Source organism: Poecilia reticulata, linkage group LG17, assembly GCF_000633615.1.
Source record: "Poecilia reticulata strain Guanapo linkage group LG17, Guppy_female_1.0+MT, whole genome shotgun sequence".
Classification (NCBI taxonomy): Eukaryota; Metazoa; Chordata; class Actinopteri; order Cyprinodontiformes; family Poeciliidae; genus Poecilia; species Poecilia reticulata.
In genome coordinates, this window is record NC_024347.1 from 22,609,906 (window position 1) to 22,630,753 (window position 20,848).

The 20,848-nt window shown below is 39.3% G+C and overlaps 1 protein-coding gene across 8 annotated transcripts in view; it reads right to left on the minus strand.

Annotated features, from left to right (window-relative positions):
* LOC103479737 (protein tyrosine phosphatase receptor type M) overlaps positions 1 to 20,848 on the minus strand; it is a 199,910-nt gene that overhangs the window by 6,972 nt on the left and 172,090 nt on the right. For 7 of the 8 annotated variants that reach the window (XM_008434348.2, XM_008434355.2, XM_008434356.2 and 4 more), the window contains 7 exons: positions 15,908 to 16,005; positions 10,757 to 10,873; positions 9,147 to 9,301; positions 7,533 to 7,668; positions 3,495 to 3,644; positions 2,944 to 3,117; positions 1,481 to 1,612 (listed from right to left, as the gene is read on the minus strand). In XM_008434348.2, coding sequence (XP_008432570.1) covers positions 1,481 to 1,612; positions 2,944 to 3,117; positions 3,495 to 3,644; positions 7,533 to 7,668; positions 9,147 to 9,301; positions 10,757 to 10,873; positions 15,908 to 16,005 — 962 coding nt within the window. The remainder of the gene's footprint in view (positions 1 to 1,480; positions 1,613 to 2,943; positions 3,118 to 3,494; positions 3,645 to 7,532; positions 7,669 to 9,146; positions 9,302 to 10,756; positions 10,874 to 15,907; positions 16,006 to 20,848) is intronic. The other variant, XM_008434350.2, reaches the window with a different exon arrangement.

A 20,848-nucleotide genomic window follows, 5' to 3' on the forward strand; every position in this document is an offset into this window, starting at 1 on the left:
CACAAAGGAAGATAGGTACAAAAGTGGAAGGACACATGAAGTTAGGAAGGGAATTAAGGCAAGAAAGGAATAATGAAAAGAAGAAAAACAAAGGTCACATGGAAGTAAATGTTACATATATTTGTTCTGAATTAACTATATATCTTGCAGAAAAGTTACTTGTACATTAGTTTTGCCTTATTTCAGATGTTCCAAGTTATTTACACTAAAAACTCGGCATAAACACTTGGTAGGATTTTGTGTTTTTTGCAGTGCAACTCCTCCATGGTCACTCAGATCTCTGAAAAATTACACAAAGAATGAAGGACAGCATGAAGCGTTTGGACAATGGCATAAGATATAAAGTTTTAAAATACAAAAATGACTGTTACTTTCTCTTTCAATAGTTGTTGAAAATGCTGATATCAAATTCTAGAGAAATTCCACTCATTGGAGAATTGTCGAATGGTCAGCCATCAACCTGCAGCCGTTTTATTAATGCAATCGACTTTTTTTCTTTTTTGCTAAGTCATAAAAAGCATCAATACTTTCATCTAAAATGGCAATAAATGATAAAAGAACAGGCTCACAAAACAAGGTTACTCCAAAGTGCTCCTGACTGACAACGGAGCTGGCAGCCGAGCAGAGACGTCGACCCCTGAGGGACGGCTTCAAAAGAACAGCAAAGCCTCGCCAATTTCTGCCCAGCAGGTGAGGACGCGCAGTTGAGAACGCGCACCTGTGGAGCTGCACTGCTGGCCTCACAGCGCTAAATCAGAGCACACACAGATGGACACTCCTTCCTGCAGAGTCACACAGTCACAAGCAAACAGCTACACTGTCTCCGAGAATGCAAATTAACAGGACAGACAACGTGCATGGAGTCAAGCATACAATTAGCCATCAACTCCTCTACTGCAGCAAAAACATACGCAGTTTGTGCAGCAGCTTAAGCTCCGCTTTCAAGCTTCCTCTGAGAGCCAGTCAAAAATTGACAAATCTAACAGATGCAAAAACAAAGATGTTGATGCGAGGGAAAGGAAAGCTCCAGCTCTCTCCCGCTCATCTGCACGTCCTCCTTCCATTCCCACCTGTGCTCCTTTCTTGGCTGCCTGACGGGCCGGCTACAGTGAGAATATTGAATGAAAGGCCTTTTCTACCCAGTCAGTCAGTCAGTCACCCAGGGAAAGGGGATTTGGGTGGAGGGGAAGCAGCCCGGCTTCAGGCTTTGATCCCCGGGTGTTATGACAGAGCCTCGGGCTGAGAAATCTGGAGATCCTCTTCCACAGGCCTGTTTCCGCTTTCATGGCATCCTCTCGGCTGCATCTCCCATATTTCAAACACACGCTGCATCCATACTGTGTCTAAAAAAGTAMGAGTGTTGTTTTCCCAGGGCTTACACACACTGGTAATGAAAAAAAAAAAAAACACACTTTGTGTGTGAGACTTGCAACGTTTCTRAAAGACCGTTTCTTGGTTTTGAGCACATGGTCTGGGTTACCTGTGCTGGGTCCACGTCGTTCAGCATCACTATGGATGTGCAGTGGTAGTCCAGCACCAACCTCCAAAAGTCCTTCACTGTGTTTGGCAGAGGGTGCTGGGTCACTATGAACGCAGACGGCTGCTTGTAACTCTGGAGGAGCAGAAACAGAGAAGGAAAAGCAAGATTTTAAAGAACGATAGAGCAGTCTCTCTCAAACTGCGGCCGCCCCCTAGTGGTCTCCAAGGTACTGCACGGAGGCGGCCATTTATTTTACCGTGACGTCAGCTCAAAGCRCGACGCTCCAGCTAGCTTACCAAAGGATTGTGTTTAAAATAATAATAATGGATAMGTGGCTTAAAACCGAATCATTCAAAAGAAAAACTGAAGATACAGGTGGAAAGAAAACAACTGATATGTTCGGAGGAAGCTAAGTCGTACTGAGAGTATGATGTGTCTTTAGCTAGCTATTCGATTCTTTTCAACGGCTCTGCTGTTAATGATTCTTTTGAASGGCACAGAGTCGTTAGTGAATCGTTAGTGAGAACTGTTCTTTGTTCTTCCCCGMCTTTGCTYGCTATTGCTCTGCTCACATGTCGTTAGTTTTATTTAATTGAAAATGATTTAATCACAAGCAATTGTTAGAAATGGGTGGATAACATATATTTAATAGTGCAGAGGAAGGTTTTTGTTTCTGCCAAAGCAACTCAAGTTTATTTTTCATTTATTGTTTCTAAATTACAAATAGCCCTGACATGTTAATGCGCACAACACAATTTCTTTTTGATTTCTTTGTTTTGCGTAACTGGAAAGCTGGGAATCCAAATGTTCAGAATCTGTAAATAACTCAAAACAAACCCAATAAGTTAAKTGATCGTCATCCTAAAAGTTTAAGAAACACTGTTATAGAGGTTTCCAATAGTTGGACATTTCTTCTCTGTTGACAATATATTAGTAAAAATGTTCTTCTAACAAGAGAGCAWGTATAACATCTAACTCAGTAATGCCTCCTACAAAAATAAGGAGATGGAAGGAGAAGGAAAAAATATAGATTTTTAGATAAATTACTAGTTTCTCTGGTAATTTATTTTTCACGTATGAGAAAAATGTTTAATAACTTAAAAAAACCTGCCAGTGGAACTAGCACTTTTTCATTAATATTAAGGAATTATTTACTTTAAACAAGCTCCTATATCTGGCTGAAAAGTTACKTGTAAAGTAGTGTAGTCTAATTTCAAATATCCTAAGATGTTTGCATTATAAACTAAACCAAAAACATTAGTATTTTTGCAGTGCAGGCTTTTCTGGATCTAATATGTGACATAGGCCCTTTAACAAGAACAAGTGATACTGGTAAGAACGTTGCCTTTGTTCTAATTTGTTCCACTTAACCTCACACTTTGTTCCTTTTGAGTTTTTCCAGTGAATCTCTACATCTCTGAAGTGGGTAACCCGACGGAGCCAAGTCCGTGTTTGACTCTTACGTCCATCAGCGCGGCGTTGATGTAGTTGGAGCTCTCTCCGTCGATGGTGATCAGAAAGGGCAGGCAGCGGTCTGGCGGCAGGACGTCCATGCAGCGGTTCTTCTCGTGGTTCCGGGGCAGCAGGGCGATGCTGCAGTCCTCGACCCGCAGCGTGGGAGTCACCATGTTCAGAGTCTGTCGCATGGAGGCAGATTACATGCTGTCATATCGACGCAGGAAGGTAGGCGCTTGGGTCGCGAGTGTGCTAATTATCTCCCACTATGGTAATTAACAGTGCAATTCTTTAATCAGTTCCATTAGCGACTGCTCTGACTCCCCTGATGTTACTGTGATGAAACTTAGGGGGGGGATGATGCGTCTCATATAACGCTCATTGGCCCAAGAGGGGGTGATACTATTACAGATTAATGCATTTCTGCTCCTGATTGGCCCAGAGGGGGGTTGTGCCTTTCATCAAGAGAGAACATGTTTACTATTGTTGGTCCTGCATTTGAGATGAAGCTTTATGAGGAATCTGCACACACTCTCCATACATTGGGTAAAGCTCTCACCCTGAACTCCTCTTTAATGGGGCTGGAGTTGGTCTGCGGGTCCAGGCGGATCATGTCGTAGTAGACGGACCGGAGCTGGCTGGCGGGGATGGTGGTGTCCCCACAGAGACATGCCTCCAAAATGGCATCATGGATAAAGACATACTGCTCCTGAAAAAAACAGCACCCTCATTGCGGATCCGTCAGACATYTTAGTCAAGTCAAGTTTATTTGTATTTCAGCAAAAACGTTTTATAATCACCAAACATGAGGCCAGCAATAAACACCACATTTTKTCAAATGCCAAATCATCAAGCAGAGACACATCTAACATGTTGATGATCRATGTTCAACTTGGCAGCACTAAACAAATGATTTAAATGAAATCAGTGTTTCAGCTGTTTTGCAGTTTTATGGAAGTTTGTTCCAGATTTGTGGTGTGTAGAAGCTGACTATCAGTATTTAAAGTCTATTCTCAGAGCTACAGGGAGCGTTGTAATAACTTTAAAACTGGGGTGATGTAAATACAGAGAATAGAGGACGAAATGGGCACTGTTCAAAACAAAAGACAAAAAATAGAGAGAAAAAGTGGACAAACTGGATTGGACTAAAGGTCTACTAGAAAAATAACTCCCAAGCAAAAGTTTATTTTATTTTATGTTGAATGTGAATTGCTCATATAGGCTTTATAAGTAAAGAAATATGGAAAATGCCAATAAAAATATAATATATATATATATATAAATAATGGGGGTGATGTGCGCCATCTTCCTGGTCTTAGTGATAATGCGACTAGCAGCGTTCTGTTTTATTTTTATTAAGCAGACCTTTGAGGACACTGTTGCAGTAATTAATGAGATTAAAGACATTCGTCTTCTAATCCTGGAAATGTTTCCGGTGATAGAAGACCGACTTTGTAACTGTGTTTATGCGTCTTTGAAGGTTCAGGTCAGAGTCCATCACTGCACACAGATTTTAGCCTGATCTCAACTGAAACTGTGGGTCTAAAGATAACAACTTTAGTTACGTTTGTGTTTCTTAGACCTCAATGACACAAAAATATGAGAATTTTATTTTCACCAGCAGCAAAACCATCCGCGATGAGAGTCTGCTGCACTTTAGCGAGAGGATTTCAGTGACCTTTAACATGTTTTTGTTTCAGCCCTTTGGCATTTTTTTCCCTGCTAATATTTGACATTGTTTATGCTGAAAGGTTACGTTACATATTTTAACATATATTTTTGTTACAAAGTTTATTTAAATCCTTTCTGGGACTAAAAAACAGTAAATGTTCTCTGAAATTGACCTTTTCCTAAAATGTAACCCAACTTTTGCACGGGTGGTTATGATTTGGTAATGTGCAAACGTTGCAAAAGCAGATGCATTTGAAAATGATTTTATGTGACAGATAAAGTGGTGCATGATTGTGAAGGAGGAGGAAATTATTGCAAACGTTTTTCCACAAATAAACAATTGAAACCCACCTCTCATCCCTTTTATTCTGAAACTCCGAAATTAAACCAACAGACATATTGGCTCAAAGATGATAAATGTAAATGCATGTTTTGCTTTTTTAATTTGAAAACCACATGCTAGTTTGATTGCACTCCAAATGTATGTGCTACTTTGTCGTAAAATACATCCAGGTTTGTGGTTTTGATGTGATGAAATGTGAAATGGCTCCAGAGGTATGGGTATTTTTGCATGCCTCTGTGAATAAGCATGAAGCCTGGACAATGAAAGCAGCTCTCACGCAGACCGAAGCAGGAAATTACAGCAGATTTCCTCCTCCTGGAGTCAATCACTCAAGCGTTGGAGACGGTGACACAGCTTGAAGCTTGATGCAAATCTATTCCGAAGTGACATTTTCAGCTGACACTTCCTTGTCACTTTGTACCAAAATCCGCACTCGAACACAGGGGTCACTGATTTACACGCGCAAACAGAAAAAGCCGTTTGCTATCTGTCCAAACGTGAACCGTCGACTGAGAGCCTGCGCGCCCTGGGCCGGGTCAGCAGGTCAGATGTTTATCAATTTACAGGTTGATGGAACCTATCTGAGCTCATAAAGTATTAAARGCGGCGCATTACATTTTCATGGGCGAATTAAACCGCGGTGGAGTGTTGGTGTCTGGCTGCAGGCGSAGGAGCCGAGCCAATGAGCCTGAACACCTGCGAGGGAAAACACCCGCGTACGCGCGCGCTTTGAAGGTCACTGAACTTCAGGAGAGTGACTCAACGTTTGGTCTCCGGTTGCTCAAATCCCCATTCGGACGTCAACGATGAAACATTTGCCCATTAAGCCCAATGACGCCTGTGATTTAAAGAGAATTACAGGGAAATGATGCATTCAACGACACGATGGACATCTCCAGATGGCCGGCGTTCAGGGAAGTCCGCACCGGAGAAAAGCTGGAAAACGGGCCAGGAATGTTTTCAGTCACTGATATGAACTAAATGCTTTCTRTTCAAAGCCTCTAAACCCCGTTATTACAGAATGTAGTGCCAACCACTCACACCGAGCACCCTGGGAAATCGTTCTGTGCGCAGTTTAATAAATGTCTAAGAGATGATCCATTAAAAAAAAAAAACAACAAAAAAAGGTGTTGGCGACAAATTGATGGTTTGAAAGACAAACACAGCAGAACTCCCGTTAAATCGGATGGTTTTGAAATGTGTTAATGAAACGTTCACATTTGAAATTTGAGCAGGTACTTTGCACTAAATGACACAAATTATTATGCTGGATTTTCAAAGATAATTGACATAATAACTGAACGGCAAAATTAGGAGAATGAGATCTCCACTCAGCTGCAAAATGAATCACAAATAAATCACTCAAAAGAATATATGAAGGCGTTTTTTTTTCTTTAAATTTTAAGCTTTTGTCTTGACGTAGARCGGGCTAAGGAGGAGAATTAAATGTTGATAATACTTGATCCACTTTAGGCGGCTACAAGCTGTTGCRTTTCATCCCTAGACTTCCTGGTTTGTTTTGTGGACAAGCCCATTACATTTACTTGAATAACTTTCCGGAAAAAATGAACTTTTAGGAGTAGTTTTACAACGCTGTACGTTTTACTTTTACTCCAGTAATAATCATGTATTTCTGGATGCTTGAATAATTGGATAACTTCACAGAATGAAGCTTTCGACAGTTTCTTTGATTTGTTATTTTGTAATGTTATTAATTTTTTTATTTTATTTTAGTCTTTTTATTTTTGTCCCACTGCAAAAACACAAAATGATCCTCAATGTTAGTTTCTGGTGAAGATATCGCAGTTCATTTGAAATAAGACAAAACTAACATACAAGTAACTTTTATGCAAGAATTAGAAGTTTAAATCGCTTAATATCGATGAAAAAGTATTAGTTATAAGTGAAAAAATCTGCCAGTGGAAGTAGAACATTTTTGTAAATATTAAAACCAGCTTAAAACCAGCTGCTATTTCTTGCTGAAAAGTTGCTTGTAAATTAGCTTTTTTCTTATCTGAAGTGTACTAAGATCTTTGCACAAAAATACTTGGTAAGATTTTCTGTTTTTGCAGTGCTTTTTAGTTAAATAGCTGGTAACACTTTATTTGAAGGGGTGTACATAAGACTGACATAATACTGTCATAAACACGATATAACACCTGCTCTGAACATGAAGGAGTTTTCATGAATGGTTATTACTGAAGTGTCATTCGGTAAATAATGACACTTAAAGCGAAGTTGGCACATTTAATGCAACTTTTAGTGCAACTAAAACAGTCGTAGACATTTGAGGACTGCTTTATGTTTATAACAGATGTTTGTCATGTTTATGACAGAGTACTGTCAGTCTTATGCACACCCTTTCAAATAAAGTGTTAATAATCATTTTTATACACCAAGTCAGATGATATAATCAGTTACTCTGAAGCCTTTCTGCCAAGTACCTTTTTCTCCCACCCACTAATTTTTACTTTTGATTGATTGAAAATATGTTGAAGTGGTGCTACTCCTACTTGCGAACAGTTGTTTGGTTCTCTACTCACTTCTGCTGCTGAGGTTACTGGGAGAGCAGGCTGACCATACCTCAGTCTGAACCATGTTGACTCTCCGTGAGCGCAGCTCCCTCACACAGTTGTAAATGTCCACCACGCCTTCCCTCTCCGCCATGTCCAGCATGATGTCGATGACGATGAAGCAGCCGGTCCGACCGGCACCAGCACTGCACGCAGACAAACAAAATCATTTTCTATGACTGCTTTAATTTCAGACAGATCAGATGTGAACAGCCAGTTTTTTTCTCTTAAATGTTCTTCCTTGAACAGGTTAGGATAGATCAGTTCATTTCTTTCAGAATGAGTTGTTTTATGGTCTCTGCTCACTTTAAATTCAAATAAACCGGTGTTGGATACGCTCCCCAACTCAACATTTACACTCGCAAGTGAAAAAAAAAAATCTATCAGAAAAAAAAATCAATCACTGACCACAGTTTGTTGCTGCGTCCATAAATGCAGGTTAAAAGTTTACCATGCAGCAAATCACCTCTGACCCTATAGGTCAAAATTTAAAACATAATTTTAAATTTTAAATCTGATGTTCCTCTGTTAAAAAAAGAGACAAAATCTTCTGCTTGATAAAACAGAGTTTCTAGCATCTGTGCCTTAGTGCATGTAATGAGAGGAAGGTGCACATCTGTGAATGCAGCATTGCTGCTGAGTGATATACGTACAGGAGAAACACTGAGCTGTAAATGCAAAGCGTTTCAACTGGCTCTCTGCACTCCATTTCTGCTGCACACTGGAAACATCTGGCCAATTACAACATGAAAAATGCAACAGCGAAAAAAATAAATGAACATACAGGTAAAAGTTTTTGCTCTGCAGCACATGACCTGCAGGTCAACATGCACTAAATGGGTGTTTATTTTGTAATGTTTTGATTAAAAACTGTTTAAAATGAAACATATTAAAGAAACAAGTTACATATCTATGCTTCTCTGTGTTATATTTCCTATTTGGAAACACGTTTAGGAATGTTTTTAGTGATCTGCTGCACATTAAATGGGATCCTACCAAATATCTTTCGGTTCTTTTTGTCAAACTGTGTAAAGTTAATTCATAAATTTCATAGCATTAATTACTGACTGATAACCGAACAAATCCTACAGTCCCTACACATTTCCCATGTAAAAACCACAGACTTTTCTCCAGTCGTTTACTACGTTTATTGTAAACTATAAAACATAAAATACATCATGACTTTATGGCACATAGTTGCACAGTAAAAAGACTTTAAATATGGACTCTGTAAAAACTGGAAGGGAAGACAGAAAGGAAAGAACCTGAAGAGAAACAGCAAGACGCAAGGAATGAGGTCAAGCAAGAAAAAGAAAAACWCAAGTAAACAAAGAAAGAAAAGAAATAGAGAGGAAAGAAAAGTTTGAGATGTAGACAGAAGGAATGAAAGAAGGAAATTGAAGATACAGGGACATGGACAGAAAAAAGGACGGTGAATGTGAATGCTGTCTAAATTACTTCTGTTTTCAAGCTTCCTCAACATTCCTCCCAACTGAAACAAAAGATTTGCAAAGTTTGCCTAAATCTGAGTTTTCTCTTCCAAAAACTTCCCAAAAACCTGACAAAAAAAAAGGGAGTTTGGTAAAACAGCAGCGGGAACAAAGAGCTCAGTTTCCTCACACACCTGCAGTGAACCACCATGGGCCCAGCGTTGGTCAGCGTCTTGGACTTGACCCTGCGGATGAACCCCAGCAGGCCCGTGGCGTGGTAAGGCACGCCGTGGTCCGGCCAGCCGGTGAAGTGAAACTGCCGGATCTCCCGGATCTCGTGAGCGCCTCTCTGAGGAACAGGAGTCATCGAGTTAAACACACAGAGCGCCGGGCAGAAAAACACAGCACACACGCTGCGAGAGGTCCTTACAGAGCAAATACAGCAGTGAATTAAATGCAAACACGGACGACATGGAGGCAAGAGTAGGAAGGATGAAAAAAAAATTTCCAGTATCTATCAGCAAACAGTATCATCCAAAGGGGAATGCAGCCTTGAACCTGAAGCATTTCTGTGTCACGCCTTTCAGATTCCAGGGAGCAACACTTGACTACCTGGATGCTGTGGATGTTTATAAAACACTCAGTGCAGAAAACCTGACTCTCAGCAGGCTGCAGCTCCTCACAGTGGGACTGTAACCCAAACTGCTGTTTGTGCCTCAGCGGTAACCAACCAACATCTGAAGGGAGAGCTAATTATTCCGGAGGATTCCCACCGGAAAACCTTTTATTTAATACAGAGAGCGCCGAAGAACCGGCTGCTTCTTTCAATTACATCAGTTTACTTTGATTGTTCTGTTTTAGTTTGGATCTACACACACGTGTGTGTAAAGAGGAATAATATGGATAATTAACTTATATAAAACTGTTCAAATGATCATATAAACATATGATTATTGTTGATTACTACTTTATTAATTATTTATAGTCGCTGTTTTTGTTGTTTGTTATCTTTAAAGGAATAATGATTGTTCAGCCGTTGTAAATAAAATTGGATGGATACTATTTTGATGGGGTTTAGTTATATTAACGGCTGAAGCTCAGTCAGATTGGATGGTGGAAGTTTTCCCACAGATTTTCAGCTGCATTTCTACTTTGACTAGGCCATCTTAACACATGAATAATCTTATCCTTTTGCAAAACTTTGGGCAAGCTTGCCGTTTTTAAACATGCTTTACAAGTAAACTGGATCTGGATACTTTTCAATCTCAACTATTCCACTCCAACTCATATCGTCTGTTTAAAGAGTCCACTGTTCGTATCTTAGGCAATAAAATGTTTAGTTTATAATTTGAAAAAGGAATTGAATTATTTGGTTATTTGGATCTTTTAATGTAGTTCTAATAGTGTGTAAAAAACCCCCACAAAAATCTGCAGAACGTGCAAATTATTTTAATTAATCGTCAGAAGAATAAGTAAAATAATCCTTAGTTGCGGCCTTAAGCAGGATAAAATGTTTAAGGTGCATTAATCGTTTCAAGAAGCTGCATGCAGCATTTCACAAAAGTATTATCAGATTAAGTGGCACCGCGTTTCTGAGGCCTTGATAAGCTGCTGATAAAAGTCAAAGCTTAATCACTTTTCTGCGTCCTTCAGAGCACAGAAGAAGTTTTGAAAAAAATCCCTCTTGACATAATTTATTCTGCAGTATCACTTAGAGGCACAAAAAACCTAAGTGTTTGTAATTTCCCGCTGTACGAAAGGTTAAATGCACTCGAGACGAGGTGAAAGCGAAACATAAGCCTACCTTCTCCACAGCGAAGGTTCTGATGACGTACTCCGACAGCAGCTCGGTCTCGATCAGCGTCACCTTGATGTCTCTGTAGATCTCCGTGTCGTCGGGCCAGTACTTGCAGCACTTCACCTGAGGGCCAGAAAGCAAACTTTTTTTTTTTTTTTTTACACCAAACATCATCTCTTTTATGCTAACACCGCTTTAAACCAGTGCATTTTCCCCCCTCATAAAGATTGTCACATAACATTACCTCCAATTTGCCACCTGATATTTCAGTTTCTGAGCCATTTCTTTCAAATCAAAATGAGATTTGCTTCATATTAGTTTCGTCCCCCGGTCAAGGATCCGCTGTTAATGGGTATCTTATGTATCGGCGGAGGGTTCATTCGCACCTTATTGCTTTTTCATTCTCACGTCGATAACGTGAAAATGACTCTAAAGGTGGATTGCACGCAAGGCTGCAGGAGAACAAAGAGGACCTCAAGGGAGTCTAACATGTCTCCCTCTTGATTTCCAGTGTGTAAAAAAAATAGGACAAAAACGGAGAAAAAAAAAAGGTACAGCGAGGAGGTCTAATGACAATCCAGTAATGACATGAAATAATAAACCCTCAGCTGTTTAAAACAGATTTCCCAACAGAAATCTAAAACACCCCATCGGAAATATTACTTGCATCAGGTATCATAAGAGCGCAAAATTACCCCCCTACCGCCGCCACTCCCCCCCGTTCAATTAAACCGTTGGTACTGGTGGAGTACGGCTGGTAATAGAGATTGAGATCACGGAGGTATATCAGAGACTGATAATTTTTGATGAGGGATAAACGCAACGTCGGCCACAAGCAGATTTAATTTTCGTCTCTGGCATCTCTGCGCTGATTACGAATGAAATGAGATTTTGGTTTGTGGAGTGACACAGTAAGAGAGGTTTGGGGGGGAGGAGGAGGATTTCAGGACCCTCTCTCTCTCTCTCTCTCTCTCTCTCTCTCTCTCTCTCTCTCTCTGTGACACCCCTGATGACTAATCCCCGATGACAATCACAAATCCACCGTCCGCTTCCAGCTAGATTGAATTAGCCAAAAGCCATTACCTTATTAGATCACTCTGAATCAGTCACCTGGTTTGGAGGGAACCGGCCTTTGGGCTAAAATATGCCAGATGTTCATTCGTGGGCAAACTCACAGGCGTGTGTGACTGCGAGGACACCTCTTCTCAACTCATCTCTCTAATCTCAATAAGGTACAGCGCCTTGACAAAATACGCCTCAGATATATCTTTTTACATTACAACTATGAGCTTTAATTTATTTTATTGCAATTTTTGGTAACACTTTATTTGAAGGGGTGTGCATAAGACTGACAATACACTGTCATAAACTTGAGTAAAAGAAGTGTCTTTTGGTAAATAGTGACACTTATAATGCAAAAGTGCATTAAAAGTGTCAACTTAGCATTATTTGGTAAATAACTACATTTTTATGCAAGGTTGCATTAAAACTTCTACTGGTGTCCAAACGTTTTGTTGAGCAAGTTGAAAGTACTTAATAGCTTCAACAAAGACATTAAAAAGTGTTTTCTGATTATTTTTTTTACCTGCTTGGCAATAAACTAAAAATGAAATAATTTGATGAAATAACAAAGTAGTTTGCTTTTATTAGAAGATGCATCTGTAAAAGCGTTGCTGACAGGGGACATAAAAAGGGTCTTGCACGTTTCTCTCAATAAAAAGAAGGCAATTAGTTTCCTAATTGTTTTTTTTTTTTTCTTTTGGTGAATGTTTTTCTGTTTTGTTGGTTTTTGTGTATTTTCTGCGAGAGGAGTGGGATGAGTCACTGTAACTTCAAAAGCACAGATTTTCAGCTATATTTAATCCACTGTTGTTTTCCTTTGGAGTAAAAGTTGCTGGATGTCTGTTTACAATGCTATGAGAATAAAATGGAACAACAGAAAACATGGATGGTAAACGGCAAGATCTTTGGATTAAAAAGATTTAAGCAGAAATTGTCAAAACGTGTCCATGTGTGTCATCAGTGGTGGCAAGACACATTTTTAAATTGTTGTTTGAAAGTCACACAAATTTGTTCCAAGGTCTGCAAATGATGCAAAACCTTCACAGAACAATTGAGTTTACAGTGAAATTGCTCACGGTAAACTGAGGTTTTTAAGAGAACGGCTGCTTATCAATTAATGGTTAGTCGTCAATCGAGTTGGGCAGCAACTAGTTGCATTTACTTGAGTAACTTTTTGAAAACGTATGTTTACTACACTGTACTTTTTACTTTTACTCAAGTAAATTTGTTATGAAGTATCTCTACTCTTATTTGAGTAAAATTTCTGAATTCTCCACCCAGTGAAAAGCAAACATGTTTTAAACAAAAATTTCCTGCAGTTTCTGTTAAAACTTTGTTTTTTACTGAAACAAACTGATTTGGGAACATTTTCTTTTGCATGATTTTATTTTTTGTCGCTTACATGAATTTTTGCCACTTTCGTCCTTAAAGTATCACATTTTTCACTTAACTTTATATTGTGGTCCATCTGATTATGTAATTTTTAAATATTAAATGACTGATAAGTTGATCAGTTACTCAGTACTTGAGTAGAGTTTTATCTTTTACTTGAGTAAAATATGTTAAAAGTAGTGCTGCTCTTAAGTATAATTTTTGGGTACTCTGTCCACCTCTGTTCGTCGACCAATAAGATAAATCAACTTAATAAATTAACTCAATTACAAGCTATCCTTTAACAAATAAAATTCTAAGGAAAAAAACCCATTAAAGTTTGTAGTTTTAATGTGACAAAGCGTGTTAAAATTCAAGAGGTACGAATATTTTCACAAGGCATAAAAAGCATCATCTCATCCCAAACGGTAACCTCCAAAATCAAACCTCTCATACATCAAAGTGCGCCGTGTGCCGCCCCTGTGCGTTTGGAAGTGCCGGGACAGAAGCTACGTGCGCTCCTCTGAGCGTGTGCCAGGGCTTCCCAGAGTGCATCAGCAACTGTGCCGAGCAGATGGCCCGCTGTGATATGGCAGAGTGATTTTATAGGGCCCCACTGCGGAGCCACCATCTCTGGCTGCTGCCCGCCATTGGACAAGGATCATATAACAGACGGTTCGGGGGGCCAGAGTCCCGCAGAGGGCCCTGCTGCAGCTAAGCAGGTGTGGAGAAGGTGTGGGGCGGGGTGGGGCTGGGCTAAGCTACTGTAGAGGAGAAGCTTAATGAGGTACCTAGAGATGGGGCCATGAATCATTATCAGCTCCGATACATTTAAGCCCCCACCAAAAAATGCGCATCAGCAAAACGAAGGTGTGCATAACTTTAGGGTGTTTTTAGCTCAGAAGCGTTTACAATTCTTTGAAGAAAAACCCTGGGCAGTCTAATCGTTAAGACCTTCGTTTTCTCTCGATTATAATCAACTTTACAAGAAACAAAGTGTGAGGTTAAGTGGAACAAATTAGAACAAAGGCTTTGTTCTGACTAATACCACTTGTTCTCGTTAAAGGGCCTATGTCGTATTTTATACACTGCAAAAACACAAAAGGTATTTTTGGTTAAGTTTCTAATGCAAATATCTCAAGTACATAAAATAAGACACGTCTAACTTACAAGTAACTTTTGGAGCTTGTTTTAAGTCAATAAACCTTTAATACTAATGAAAAATACCAGTAAAAAGTGAAATAATCTACCAGTGAAGCATGACATTTTCCCCCATTTTATAAGTTATAACATGGCATTTTTAATATGACATTTTAACTCATGGGAAAAATGTTATATTAAAAACGCAATATTGTAACAAACATTATGGGGAAATGTCTTGATCCACTGGCATATTATTTCACTTCTAACATATTTTCCTCATGTTATCAACAAAATATAAATAATTTTCATGAATATTAAGGAATTATTCACTTAAAACAAACTCTTACATCTTGCTGATTATTAATTAGCAAGATGTAAGAGTTAATTATGTAAGTTAATTATGTCTTATTTCAAAAGTACTAGAAACTAGACCAAAAATACTTTGTAATACTCGTGCCTTTGCAGTATAAAAATATTCAACCCTAAATTAAACATAAATCAGTTTTTTGGTTTTCTTTCAGTGTGGATGAAAAATTTCCAAACAGTTTTCTGACATAAAAACAGGATCATGGCATCTGAACAAGAAACCACTGCCATATAGGAATCACTTTTCCAAAGTGGCTTTTTCCACTTTGTCTGCTGCTTACGGCTGCAAAATGAGAATGAATTGCTGTCTTGACAAACAGATTTTTCTGAAAAGAATATGCTGAAAAAAATAAAACAAGCGATCCATCTTAAATATATTGCATTATCTGGTCACAAGTACTCAAATTAAGTTTATTGAACTCATGTAAACAAACTTAATTAGATTATATGAGACATATTAACACATTTTTCTATTGTGGTAATTTGTGTACAGCAGCATGATTGACAGCGCTAAGACCCTCCTCCTGGCTCTGATTGGTTGTTTCTGTGACCTCAGGAAAAGGCAGAGGAGCTCAATTTTTTTCACAGATTTGATGTCTAATATACTGTCACTACAAAGTAACTGTTTTATATTTCTAAATTTTGGGGGAAAAAATCTTATTTAACTACTATGAGATACAAGTCTGAAAAGAAAAAATATGTAAAAATGATGATATAAGCCTTAAAAAAAAGTCAGTTAAGGTTCTAAGGTTAGCTTAGAAGCATAAAACATCTTCTTGAGTTAATAAGAGTCCCCTTCTTTTGCCCAATGAGGACGACATTAGGAGACGTTTCTTTTCCGAAGGGCTCTGTAAGAGCTGGCGGCTTGAGCAGAGTCTAATCTTCTGTTATAGAGCCACTCAGATGAAACAGTAGTCAGTCGCCTGGATGCCTCTCTGGTAATGAAGGCCATCAATCAGTTTCTTTTCACTTCTCACTGATCAGATAGATGGAGAAAGAGCTGGCGGCTCACGAGTCCCACGCCTCACTAAGTCAGGATACACTCACACATGGACACACACACACACAAACATCTGGGCACTGATGTTCAAAGACATTAAAAAACATAAAAGATGGCTTGGCTAGCCTTGGGATACAATCGGGCTGTCAGTCGACCCGAGAGTGAGATAATCTTGTTTGAGATCTGCGGTTTGAGTGATTGTAATTAATACCCACCCTGCCCACTTCCACCAGGTTGGTCACCATAACTATAGCTGCCGTGTTTTCCTGCCACACCATCCGCCAGAAGTCAAAGACGGTCTCTTGCATGGGCCCTTAGAAAGAGAAACACAGGAAAAGAGAAGGAATTCAGTTTTCTTTTCTAAATGTTCTCAAACAACTCGAGTCCTTTTGCAATCTGACAAATAAAACAGCGGCTATGAAGAGCTAAGAGTTCTTAAAAATATATCCAACACATGCTAAATTTAAAATATGTTCCAGATTTTTTATGAAATCCTGAACTTTTGAGAACAAAGCCTTAAATGTAACAAATTCTAAGGCAAAATAAAGATGAAGTTGCTGTCCGGTTCGGCGATGTGGTCTGGTGGACTCTGTTCGATTGGGGACCAAAGTTGCAACATTTGTTACGTTTTCAGCTGCTGCGGTTCGCTTTCACATTGCACTGTGTCAAAAGATCTAATCTAATTGAAAAACCTGTTCCCCTCCTCGCCTGTGGTGGCGCTTCACTATGAACCACTGAAGGAGACATGAAAACCAATAAAGAAGACACTAATTGTGTCAGATTTTAGCGGTTGTAAGATTTCTCTTGAAGACATTTCTTCCACTAGCGCTAGACTCTTGCGTTTGTTTTGGTTGTATTTACCCAGAATGCCCTGGGCTATAGTTCACTTCCTGCTTTTGGAGCGGTCTCCGGTCCACTTGGTGTTCACATATGCATTCAAACCGAGACAGAGTTCACTTCAACCAAACCAACCTCTAGGGTTGCAGACAAACCAGAATTCGCTTTTTTGGTCCACATCAGAGTCTGATTACAGATTCACACCTCTTCAAATGAACTAGAGAAAAGAACTAGAGTTCAATTAGAGTGGACTTAACAGGGCTGGTGTGAATGCACCCCTTAAATATATTACATTATGATCGTAAAACAGGAGGAACATTAGGCCCAATCTGTCAAAAAATTAAAAAATTATTTGTTTTCTATCCTTTAGACCAGAAAAACTAGTAAGTCAATCTAAGTAAGAGAGCAATGATTCAATATTCTTGCATAGAACTGTACGCATATGTAAAAGGTTTAAAACAATAAGACTAAAACCGAAGTGTCACTGTGTGTGGTGAGTGTGTGGCAAAGCTCAGTGTAATTACCGCCATGTCTCATCTGTTCAGCAGCGACCTTTCTCCCCGGAACCAGACCCAAAAGTGTCTGCTGAACATCAAAATAAATGAGCAGACAGCCATTCAATGCCTCTAATATTTAAAACTTCACGGAGCAATAATTGTGGGTTGGATTTAATTATTAATCTGGTTGGTTTTAATCAAGCGCCACGTGAAAAAGAATTACTTCTGACAAATTAATTAGTGAATGCAAATCTCCACAACTGTGCGTTCTCCTGCGCTGGGCCAAATTACCTGGAGACACAGAGAATTATGCAGCCACATGCTGAGCGAAGAAGCAGCACAACACACGAACAAAGTGTTTGTGCTGTTCTTATCAGTTAGGAAGTAAGAACATTTAATAACAGGGAGGCACCCAGTTAAAAATCAGGTCACCAAACTCCAAAGTAATCCTTTGCTTTCGCTTCGAATTTATGTGTAGAAGAAATGTTAAGCTACCCCAGAGATAGCTTGGCAAAAAGAATACTAGCAATTAAGCATCCCCAGGTCTTTAGGAGAGACTAAAAGAAAACCAAAGTGACCACAAAAAAGGTGCCCTGTTTAAATGAATAAGACAGAATATGGTGTTCAGTGAGAACATAAGAATAAATCCACCAATCTTATTGTGGTTCAAATCATTTTTAGGGTGAAAGGTTTTAGCTTTTAGATTAAAAGTGAAACTTTTTCATTGAATAATTAGCTGCTGGAGAATTTCTACACTTTTCACTTGATTGAAGAAAATCAAACCCTAATTTGGCTGTTTGAAGATATTACATCATCAGATATGAACCATCATAGTGGAGAACATGAAGAAGCCTCAACCACCTTACAGGCAGATTTCTGTTGCGTCATACACTGCAAAAACACTAAAACTCACCAAGTAATTTTGGCCTAGATTATAGTACSCTTGAAATAAGACAAAACTAATTTAAAAGTAACTTTTTAGCAAGAAAAGGAGCTTGTTTTCAGTAAATAATTCCGTAATATTGATAAAAAATACTAGTTTGACTGGCAGATTATTTCACTGAAAAATGTCTTGAATTAAGTTTTATAATCTGCCAGTGGAACTAATAGCTTAAGAAGAAAACTAAGTGCAAATTCCGGTATTTTAAAGACTAAAATTTGTATAAAATAAAAATAAATAACTACAGCTACACCTAAAACTTGTCTGTTTTCTTCCAAGAGACAGTAATGCAATAAAGGTTTTAGTGTTTTGTGGACTTTTTGTTGCCTCTCTTTCCATTCCTCACATACTTGACAGAGGAGATCCACCAGAACCGTTTTTCCCTCCATGTAAAAGTTTCCAGATCCACCACAGTGTGTCGTTAGTGTTTCTAAATCCTCAACCAGCTTTGATTTATAAAATTTAGATGAATTTAAAATTCCTTAACAAACATAGACAAAAATTTTGTCTGGAGCCAAAGCATGTATAGATTTTAGCAAGAACATTTAAGTGTTGCGGAATTGAAAAAGTCCGATTCTGTCGTCCAGAYGTTCAGCGCCAGTCCATGTGTATTCTCTCTGTCCTTCTGCTTTGCATGCGGTGGCATGCCTTAAATTAAACCGTAAGACCTCAGCCTCCTCTCCAGTCACTTCCATTCTATCCGGTAGCTACCCAACCCGATTGAACCACCCACTCTGCTCCCTCCCACACTTGTCCCTGAGGGAGGATACACACTGTTGAGAAGTTTGAGAGAGGGAGACTGAGAAGCAGGACAGCTGGTGTGTAGGACTTCAGTAACACAATAACACTTGGCATTATATGGTAAATAGACCGATGGGAGGATCATGCCAAGCTTCCACCCGGCCAATTTATGTTTCTATAAGGATGCGAAGATGGAGAGTTGATATGGGGATGTTGCTGGGTAGAAGTGCACTTGATGGCACTCATGAGGAAATGAGGAGGGCTCTAGATGCTGGGGTAGATAAACACAAACAAAGGGAACGCAGATCCAGTGCTTTGTTCGCTTTCAAGACGGGGCTGTCAAATTAACTTCAGAAAAAAAAATTACAAGTACTTTTTTTTTTGGCAAAATAATGTCTGAAAATTAATTGTGATGAATAAATAGGAAGAATCAGTTCTACGAGCCAATCCAAGGCAGAATGAAAGTTAAGATCTCAAATTTTATCCAGCTATCAGCAGCTTATTAAATGAAAAAGACCAACAGTTTAGCCTTKAATCACTGAAATTATTTCTAACTTTTAGACAGTAAAATATATGTTGAAATTTGAAATGGATTGAGATTAACAACTCTAGTGAAAAATCATTCAGTTTTACTTGGATGATTGGATGAATAAAGTGATAGAAAAGATGGCTGGACAAATGAATGGACAGAGGGAAGGATGGTTAGATGGATGAACAAACACATGGATGGAAGGATGACTGGATAGTTGGATGAATGGATGGATGGAGGAACAATGGATGGACGGACGGATGAAAAGACCAGCATTTTCTCATGAACATTGTAAATATAAATATAAATGTAATTATATGTGGAAGCATAAAGTTTGATTTCTTGTTTTCTTATAATCAAACACAGAGACGCAGCATTCAGCTTCTATGCACCACCAATCTGGAACAAACTTCCATAAAACTGCAAAACAGCCAAAACACTGAACTCCTCCAAATCTAAACTAAAACTCCACCTGTTCAGAGTCGCTTTTGAAACATTATAAATGAAACATTAATGAACATTCTCATGTGTAACTATGGCACTTGACAAAACCTAATGCTTCAGTTGTTGACCCCGTCTTCCACGATTTTGTATTTTTGTGCTTTTATGATGTAAACCATTTGACACTGCCTTGTTGTTGCTAAAACGTGCTATTCAAATAAGCTTGACTGATTGATAAGAACTTTAAAAACTGCGTCACCACAACCAGCTCATGTTGCTAGCAACCAGCGCGCAGTAAAAACCCACTCTGAGTCTAATCCACAGGTAACTTGAGAGAAGCTGATTTGAGAGCTCACTCCAGGAGGATGAGAGCAGCGTTTGTAGTACAATACGTGCAGATTCTGGCAGGAGAAGTTTGGAGGAGACACTTCACAGGAGAAGAAAAGCAGCAGGAGCTTCTCTTCCAGCTGTCAGAGAGCTAATGCTGCTGCAGCTGAAGCGTTGCTTTGGGACCGCAGGCCCTGCTCCTCCTCAGAAGCTCCGAGTGTGACAGCTGCAGAAATCCCCCAGCCAGGTACGTCGCAAAACTCCCGATCAGCACATGCATGTACACGCACACAGACAAACACTYGGGCGATGTTCCTCCCCTCCCCTATAAATATTACATGCAGCAGACTTTAGCATAATGCACTCTCACTTATCATTGATTTACTCTCCCCCTCTTTCCATCGCCGCCCCACACCTCCCCGCTGGGCTCTGAGATGTTAACCTGTAAATATTAAAACTTCAGCACTCCCGGTGACATTTGCCGCGGAAACGACCGAAGGGGAAAAACTCGATGAAATTGAACCCTTTCYGCGGTTATGCATATTTCTCCTCTTCACCAGGAGGATGCTGGGACTTATCAGAACTGTTTGTATCTCTGTGTCGGTGTAATTTACCGTCTCCGCCGGGGAGAAACTTATGTCTGATCGGTACTTAGGCATAAAAATGGACAGAGGCAAAGTGGCGAACCGGGAGCGCTGTTGTGCACGCTTAAGCTGGTAAGTAGGTGAGCTGCAGTCAGAGAGTTACAGGAATTTGTGTTGCTGCAGCAAAAAAAAAAAAAAAAAACAGAGGATGACCTACATAATGAGGAGCAGAGCTTGGGTGATGAGGCTTTTATGGACTG